This window comes from Phaethon lepturus, unplaced genomic scaffold (genome assembly GCF_000687285.1).
Source record: "Phaethon lepturus isolate BGI_N335 unplaced genomic scaffold, ASM68728v1 scaffold9128, whole genome shotgun sequence".
Lineage (NCBI taxonomy): Eukaryota > Metazoa > Chordata > Aves > Phaethontiformes > Phaethontidae > Phaethon > Phaethon lepturus.
This window is the reverse complement of record NW_010558277.1, coordinates 6,722-16,490: the sequence shown is the minus strand read 5'-3', so window position 1 is coordinate 16,490 and position 9,769 is coordinate 6,722. Positions and strand designations below refer to the sequence as shown.

Here is a 9,769-nt window from a genome sequence, read left to right as displayed (position 1 = left end):
GAGGAGCAGACACCAAACCCCAAACCACCCAACCCTATGAATACTGGTATATTTAGACAATCTTCACAAATCTAATATATAGTTTTTCCTGGCTCCAAAGGAACATTGGGACACTAGCACTGCACCCAACTCAAGAACTTTAGGTCAGTCATAAAATTTATTTCCCCCCTTCAGTAAGGGATCAAGGAAGCTCTGCCTATGTAAAGGGAAGAGGCATTTTCTTTAAACACAGCTGCCTCACAAAGAAAACCAAATAAGCTCAAGGCTTTATTTAAGGAAACCTATTTAATATGATGTAAAGGAAGACAAAGAATACCATCAAAATGGCACACATGTCATACTGGTATGTTTCCCATTTTTGCAGTAAGGGAAGAGTTGTTTTTAAAAAGTGTAAATGCTCTTCAATTTAATGATGCTTTGGAGTCATCTGTGGAAGGAGAGCTTCAGTTTGTCTTTATACATAACAACATATTGCTCTGAATATATTACTAATGATTAAAGAAAGTCATTAAACTGAATTAATTCTACTACCAAACAATTAGCATGGATTCCAATACAACAACTTCATGTGCATCGTAATGAATACCGCCAATGAAAATACTTGTTTTATAAAACAGTCTCTTGTCTACACAGAATTATGGTGCTAAATCAATATACTTATTACACCCAAAACCACCCTAAAACCTTATCTAAATGAAAAGGACACAGCAGTAGAATATTAACAAAGATTTTTACCCTTTTTTCTCCCTTTATCTTCTAAAACTTGTATTAACTAACTCTTCCTAAAATATAAACTTAGATCCAACCCCTTCCTAGCACGGTTCACATAATCAACACTTGTAGAATAGGGCTACAGAGCTTTATCTATACACTAAGTTACAGATATAATGCTATAAGGCTTTAGAAGAAAGGAAATCTGTTCTGCTCACATTGCTAGGACTTACACAATGACAATGCTTATGCCCCTCTTCCTCCCCCTTAATTCTGTTCTTTGTCAGCAGACATTTCAATTGACCAGTGCACACAAAGGACAGTACTTTTGCTTTTCCTCATTATTCTCCTGAATAATGCCCACAGATTATTCCTGTTAATAGATACGCACCTTCCTCTTGTATCTATCAGGGAGGAAACACAAAAGCATGGAAATAATTTTGAAATCAGAGCACAAAGGAATTCTGTTCCTTCCAAGAAGACAGCTTTGAAAGCCAGATCAGCATCCTTTGGCATTACTTGTTAAGTTCAGCATATTTGGTATTTCCATCATTTCTTCAGTAGTTCACTGCACCATCAGCGAGCCTTACTTTTTCCTCCATCATCTTCCCCTCAAGGATAAGAGATTGTAGCTATACAGTCCATTAAGCGTTCAAAGACGCAAACCCCTCTAGGTATTAATTCAATTCAATTTCTCACAGTCACTGACTCAGCCATGCGTAGTGCAATACTGACGTCTGACCTCGCAGCCTCCTGTGAGCTGAATTCGTACTTGCCGTTTCCCCATCTCTAGGCAGCCATTGGGTACCGCGATTGACAGGCAGGGTGGGGAGCGCGCGAGAGGAGAGCTGCTCGGTACCGTGCCAAGTACCATCTGCCAAGCTATTTCTAGTCCTGCCAGCTTGTCGGGTTTCAGCACACAAACACCACATCTGAAAAGGTTATTGCTAACTTTCTCTTGTCACATCTCTCATTCGTGTTCGCGATCGTTCAAGATAGACAAATCCGTGTGAGTTTCAGGGGACGGTGAATTTGTTCCTGTAGTCTGCCCCAATTAATATTTAAAATGAATTCACCTTTGACTGAGTTCATAAACAAGTACAGTGATAGCCTTTTGAGAACAAGGCAGTACAGCCTCCATTTTTTAACTACAAACATCCCTTTTCTAGCAAGTCTAAGCCAGGAAAAATGTACTATGCTTTATGACAACCTAAAGATTAGTAGATAATTACACTAATCAGTATGCCTACTGACCAGAAATCAGTTCATCAAGTCCTGATGTAGTGCATCTTCACATCAATAGGTCATCAAATGCCTGACAACAAGTCAAGCCCACCGAGCACAAAAAGCAACAAAGCAAATTAATACATGTCAAGATAAAATTTTATAAAGGTTTTTTCTTTGGAGGGAAGATAAGAAAGCATTATGCTACAGCTCTTTTTAAATGATTCTTTTTAGAATCTGTAGGCTGTTTTAAGGAGCCACAATACACTAGAGGAATAGTTTAAAAAGCAAGCCTTACAATAAATAAAAATCAAGATGTTGTAAGTGGTAGAGTGGAAATTAAAATATGATGAAAGCTGAAGGAATAAGGGGGATTGTTCAGCAAAAGGTTGCTGTAATAAAGAGGAAGTCAGTAAGAAAAACAAGACACTTGTGATTAGACAGGCAGAAGAGCATCGGCATTCTAGACTGAAGAGTCAGCTCTTTAGACATGGAAGGAAAATTTCTGCCAACACAATTTCACTTACCTGAGCCAGTGAATTTTCTCCTGTTTTTAGGGTTTTTTGAAGGTTCACACAACCACCCTCTCCATGCCCCAGGGGCAGAATAATCATCACAGTCTCATAAGACTTTTCTTCCCTTCAAAATAAGCCATGAAAGACACAGCTATAAGCAGCTATATAGAAGGTTTTTCCAGCATGCTTGCTTTCGTAGGCATTTTTTTTGCCTCCAACAGAACTGACCTCATGCAGCAACAAAAAGTGCAATTGTACCCAGGTTCTTTCAGCACTGGTTCCCTATATGAGGTCTTTTCTCTATACAGAAATTAACATGTTTTGTTCTCCTTTAGTCCTCTTTCAGGTAGAAAAAACATGCCAGGGATGGATGAACTCCCGATTCCCACAAAACTACCCCTCAGGCCAGGACCTGCATCCATCAAAATCTTGTAGAAGCATAACCCAGCAGTCACACTTAACTTGGGGCTCCACCTCCAGTAAGGAAGCCCTTGGAAAAAATTCTCCCTGCTTTATCTGGGGAGTGCTACAGGCTCTTCCCTCAGCTCAACACAGCAACTCTGTGAACATATTCCTGCTCCAAAATTCTTATTCACATAATTTTGGTCTTCACTGGGATCTCTTCGCCATGAGTAATATATTTCTTAGTAGTTCAGTTCCATCTCAGGATGGAAACAAAAAAAAATTGCCATGAGTCTTCAGCTGCCAAAGTGAATTTTCAAGCGGCACGGAATTAACCTTTAGGTAGGTATACATTCACACCTTATGACTTCTGTCAAGCTATCCAAATACACGACCTCCATGAAAGAATACTGGTTACCTTTATTTATATATCAATTCCTACTCTATTTTCAAAACAGGATGTTAGGTTAAAAAAAAAAAAATCAAAGTTTAAGAAACTCAGAAGCATATTCTCCTTGGAACTGTGAAATACCTCCATCTATTAAAAACCAGCTTCAAAAGTTCACATGCAAAAGAACTCCAAAAACTTACTGAACCTGTATCTAGTCATTATAGTTTCTACTCTCAGATAAGAAAGGAGCAGATAGCAATACAGAAAAGAGTTGTCAATAAAAATTCCAGGGTATGATAGTTCTGCACATAATCACTTCGCCTCTAAAGTGCTCTGTGTCTTAATTCAAAGTCAGGGTCTGATGAAGTTTTGCACGATGCTGAAGTCCACCACAAATAGTATCTAATGATATTTGGAAAAGGTCAGTGGTATGCTGGAGAGGTTCAAGAGGATTTAGTGTATGCTTCTGCCCAGAAAGTGTTTGCAAGCTGCCATTTCAGAAATGAAGGATAAAAAAAAGGAGGGGGGGGGGGGGGGAACAAACAACTGTTTAAGACCACTCACTGTACCTTAGTTACCACTACCAATCTTTTGTAAGCTGTTTTTGAAAGCCACCACACCAAGTGCAGCCCATTTTGCTAGATTCCAAGAACACCTCTTCCCAGCCCATCCTGGTTTCTTCTGACAGCTTTATATGCTAGTGCCAGTAAAATCTAGTTGAAGAGATCTTGATCTTTAATTGCAACCAGGTTGCAATTAAAAGCAGGCATGTTTGCAGTTACAGAATCACAGAATCATTAAGGTTGGAAAAGACCAACCAAGTCCAACTGTTAACCCAACGCCACGATGCCCCCTAAACCACGTCCCGAAGCGCAACGTCCACATGTTTTTTGAACGCTTCCAGTGATGGTGAGTGACTCCACCACCTCCCTGGGCAGCCTGTTCCAATGCTTGACCACTCTCTCAGTGAAGAAATTTTTCCTAACATCTAATGTAAACCTCCCCTGGTGCAACTTGAGGCCATTCCCTGTCGTCCTATCGCTTGTTACCTGGGAGAAGAGACCAACACCCACCTCACCACAGCCCCCTTTCAGGTAGCTGTTGAGAGCAATAAGGTCTCCCCTCAGCCTCCTCTTCTCCAGACTGAACAACCCCAGTTCCCTCAGCCGCTCCCCATAAGACTTGTGCTCCAGACCCCTCACCAGCTTCATTGCCCTTCTCTGGACACGCTCCAGCACCTCAACGTCCTTCTTGCAGTGAGGGGCCCAAAGCTGAACACAGGATTCGAGGTGCGGCCTCACCAGTGCCGAGTACAGGGGCACGATCACTTCCCTCCTCCTGCTGGCCACACTATTGCTGATACAGGCCAGGACGCTGTTGGCCTTCTTGGCCACCTGGGCACACTGCCGGCTCATGTTCAGCCGGCTGTCAACCAGTGCCCCCAGGTACCTTTCCGCTGGGCAGCTCTCCAGCCACTCCTCCCCGAGCCTGTAGCATTGCATGGGGTTGTTGTGACCGAAGTGCAGGACCCGGCACTTGGCCTTATTAAACCTCACACAGTTAACTTAAAGCAGATGTTGCAGATGTTCACAGACTGTGACCTGAGCCCATGGCGAAAGTAGGCCTAATTATTTTCCTGTCACACAGACTATGGCCCACCCCATGCTATAAAAATGTTCAACTGCAGAAATCCCATTTACATGAAGAGAAATAAAACCTGTCCTGCAGTGGAAAACAGATTATACATTCTAATATCATTCCAGAGATGAGAAAAGTATCCTTCTGGGGATGCTTCATGTACTTACAAAATGCTGAGGCAAGTGGCACTTCCATTCACAACCCACGAATGCATCCTCACAGCATGCAAAACTAATATTAGGGAAAAAATTCTCAGCATTTAGCATCTGCACAATAACTTGTCATCTATGGAATATTTTTCAAAGAAGTTGAATACTTTCAAAGAGTCAAGAGGTTCAAGAGTCATGACAACAGAATCGCAGCACAGACATTTTGTTCATTAATGCAGGTAGGGGCAGGCACGACTTTGAATCTGATACTATCTAAAAAGAATGAACAAACAAGGAACTATCAAATGGGACTAAAACAGAAGCAGATTTAGATAATTAAATCCAGGATAAATCTTAAGGAAGAGGCAAATCTAAGCCACGGATTATTCATGACAACTCCAGAGAAAGCACTTAGTACAACACAATTAGAATTAAAGTATTCCAACAATAAAAATACATCACTATAGAGAAATTACATGTGGGAAGCTAATAACCAATGAAAAATTAAATAGAAAATACAGAACAGCAATACTTAATGATGAAAATATGAATTCAGAGACCATTTACTTAAACCTTAGCCACCGTTTGGTCAATGTATGGTTCTTGAAAGTCTTCTTCCATCTTATTTAGTACATAAATAAAAAGCATCTCAAAGATTTTTGTAATAGCTTGCACAAACACGACTGACTGTATCATTTCACAGTGAGGGTGGTGAAACACTGATACAGGTTGCCCAGAGAGGTGGTGGATGCCTCATGCCTGGAAACATTCAAGGTCAGGTTGGACAGGGCTCTGAGCAATCTGATCTAATTGAAGATGTCCCTGCTCACTGCAGGGAGGCTGGACTAGATGACCTTTAAAGGTCCCTTTCAACCCAAAGATTCTATGATTCTATGATTAGTTACAGTCAGCTTTAACACCGTATAATTTCATCCTGTTAGGTTCTTTAGATTTATAGCAGAGACCATTTGCATTGTATTTTTGGTCTTTATTTTCTGAATCTCTCCCTTCTGAGTTTTCTGTTACATTGCCCATCTCAGAACAAGTAAAAAAAAGGAGGAGAAAAAACAACGGTACAACTTGGCAGAAGTTTCAAAAATTGGACACTCACCAAACTAGAAAGAAAAAGATGTAATGCTAACCTGCATAACTGTTTAATACATACACCCCCTTAGACAGTTTTGCCACACGTCCTTTGCCTCAAACGGATGGCACAGTGAAGGGAGCCGAGTCCCGCGGCCATCCTTAGTGCCACATAAGCCTCACACACAGAAGGATGGCTCACAGTCCTAGAGTATGTTTTCTATGAGTCTAGAAAGTTATCCAAGCTATTTTAAGAATGTTAAGGATGGAGGATTAAACACTACAAAGCAAGAAGTGACAAGCTAAGCACCTACCTTAAATATCACTCCCTTGTTGTAATAAATTTCTTATTTCACCATTACACTTTTCAAACCTGAAGTATTTTTTTCCTGATAAGGCATATTTTGAAAGAGCAAGACAAATAAGACTGCAGTACTCAAAGCACTCAAATCTTTCAACAAAGCAGTTCTGTTCCAGTTATATCATTAAAACTTGTGTTTCCAAAAGCATTTTTCCCCACCTCACACCGCATTTTGCACACACACTTGCACTTGTCTAGAGAAAAAGTGATAATTAAGTCAGAAATTATAGTAATATGCCTATATTCAGCCACCTAAAATCCAATTATTTTGCCTAGGCTTTTGAATAAAGTACACTATTTTCCAGTAATTGGATTCTCTGAAGTAATCAAGTATCTCAGAGGAACAAGGTAACAAAACATTTCTTCTTACTGTATCCCTTATTATATTACAACCTCAAACTATTAGTTGGATTCTCAAAGGTTTCAAAAATGGATCTACATTATTTGCGATTAAAAAAAATAAAAAAAAAATCAGATGATAGTTTGAATACTATACCCCTACCATACACATTAAAAGCTTCCATAAAATACTGGCTGTTTATTATTTTATTGAGAATACAAATTGTGTTTTGCTAGAAATATGTGCAACTTAGCTGCAATTATTCTAGAGGTATAGATTTCACACCTGATTTGCAAACCTTGAATTCAGATGGTACAAAGTGATCAACAGCAGCCTTTCTGAAAGGCATAGGCCATAGACTTCCTTGAGTTAACTGCTATCTGCATCAGATAATCTTTTCAGAAAGCTGCACAGCTTTTTATTTAAACATTTCCCCAAAATAGATAATCTACACCAGACCACGCATGGTTAGACATGTGCACTGTTTCTCTGGCCTGGATTTACCTAGCTTCAGCTTCCAACTACTACTGTTTATTACAAATTTGCCTAAACTAAAGCTCATCATCATAACACTGTTTCTGCAAGAACTTTTAGAGACTGATCAAGACATCATTAATTAAGCTTTGAGTTTTCCTTGTCTCAAAAGATACCCAGTATCTTTTGTGTCTTCACAATCCCCTCTAATCAAAATCTTTCCTTGAACTGCTGATACCAGACTTCCAATAACTCTACTATGCATCCAACAGCTGCATTAGCCCTTTTGACCATATGAAGTCACTGGAGACTCCTGTTCAAGTGACTACCCATTACGACTGTGTTCTCTACAGTGCCAATATTAACAACGATTGCAAGTTGATGTAATCTACAAAAAAGGCCTACATTCTTTGTTCCTAAATGTTTAACTCTGTATTTAGTCACATGAAGAACGTATGGTTATTTGCACTCAGTTTATCAAACCACACAGATCCCATGCTATTAACGAGTCCTTTTCATTATTTAAAACTCCCCATCAAGGGTCATCTACATCAATATCAGTTTTAGGTTTTATTCCAGATCAGCAGTTATGGGAGGCAGCACAGGATCACAAATTAACTACATGAACTCGACTCAGCAATAAATCACCCATTTACAGTAACACTCTGAGACCCAACAGTGAACAGTCCCCAACTCGCATACAACGCCCTATTATACCTATACTGTTCATTTGCTGATACAGCGCCACATTTTGATCCTAAGTAAGAAGCACACATCAACCACCTACCAGACACCATCATCTTCATAAAAACATCAACTGTACAAAGCTATATTCCATAAACCTATACTGACCAGTAGCACCAGCTACACTCTTCAGTTCTGTGTTAACCATTCCATTATTCACATCACAGACAGGCCTATAATTATGTGGGTCTTCCTGTGAGCCTTTTAATTACTGGTGCATTCTTTTTTCCTGCTCTCTTGGATGTCTTACGATTATCTAAGATTTAATAACATGGAAATAACCCACAATATTAATTGCCCATAGAATACTTTTTGGGCAACGCTTGAGTCCAGTTTATCTAAATATATACAATAGAAATGTGAAGTAAGTTGCTGTTATTGAATGTGCTCCTTAGCTCTTTTCCCATGATCTTGCAAATGGGAAAGCTTAAATCACTAACAATTTTAGCTAGCTAACAGAGATGTTTTACTTATATTTAGCACTTCTAAAAGGGCAAAGTACTTGGAAGATACACACTTATTTGGATGCTTATATATACTTCCAGCAATATGCTTCTTCACATACTAGCTAGGTGACTAACTGCTTTGCTTAGTTCATTTTTGAACACTATATGCTGGAAAAACACTAATTAACTTCATAATGTCTTCAAATCGAGGCATTAAAAAAAAAAACATTCTTACAGTAAGGGATGCAGGCAAAAGCAAGATCTGACACACAGCTTTACAAAGAAAGTGCTATCAAGTATGACACTAGCGTGCAAGCAAATATTAGTTATCACCATGAACAAGTTGCCCTTATTTTAAGTGCGCTACTTAACAGAGTACCAAAAACTAAAGAGTGATGAACAGGAAGTAACTCCTACTAAGCACTCCCAAAATATTCATATATTTAGCCGCTCAACTGGTGTCTTGATATGCACACAAGGCATTTAGTTTTTTAAAAAAAGATTAAAATACCACCCGTGGCAAAACAAATCTATGCATAGATTAGGGAAGCTGACAAATCAGTTATGTTAGAAAATATCTTTTAAAATAATTAAGAAGTGTTCCTTTTAAGAACTACAAAATTTATGACAGGACTTGCCACAACCAGATACAGTAGCCTTTAGAATGGACTTCTATTGTAATTTTTGAGATGCAATAGATGGTACATAGCACCTACCTTGAATGTTTACAAAGTTTACGAGGTCTATTATGCAATTTCCGATCCCAATTCTCTGGATCACTGGAGTTACTGTCATAAGGATGAGGCCGTCCTGCCATTCCACTGCCAGCTTCCTCACACTACTGCTCTGAAAAGCACACATGCAGCACTCACAACCTACATTAAGAGAGCAGTGTTTACCTTTAAATAATACCACACAGAAAAAAAAAAATAGACATGCAGAATTCAGTGTGGTTAGGTTTTGCTTCTTTAAATAAAGACTACAGAAAATAGGATATACTGAAGCACAACTTCTAAATTGCATGACAATAATCTTCTATACATTTTGCTGATACCTGCACTAAAAGATTATTTTGTTATAAGAAAAATGGTTCTATAAATGTTGGCAGACATCTTCAATCTTGCCACAGTTAACTTCCCTGTGTCCAAACAGAAAGTCACTGGTTATAAAACACAAGGCAAACACATAATTTTCTTTCAAATGTATAAAGTTAATTCAAAGAAAGTTCCCAACTGTAGGAGAGAGACCAGCAGTTTTACAATTTGAATGGCTGCCCAAGAGGAAAACAGAA

The 9,769-nt window shown here is 39.0% G+C and overlaps 1 protein-coding gene across 2 annotated transcripts in view; it reads right to left on the bottom strand.

Moving 5' to 3' along the window:
- Nucleotides 1-9,354, bottom strand: part of BTBD10 (BTB (POZ) domain containing 10) — a 23,558-nt gene extending 14,204 nt beyond the window's left edge. Inside the window, exon 1 of one of the 2 annotated variants that reach the window (XM_010293006.1) lies at nt 9,195-9,354. In XM_010293006.1, the coding sequence (XP_010291308.1) occupies nt 9,195-9,295 (101 nt within the window). In that variant the 5' untranslated portion in view covers nt 9,296-9,354. Of the gene's footprint in view, nt 1-1,102; nt 1,408-9,194 lie in introns of those variants that run through there. The other variant, XM_010293005.1, reaches the window with a different exon arrangement.
- Nucleotides 9,355-9,769: the final 415 nt, after the last annotated feature.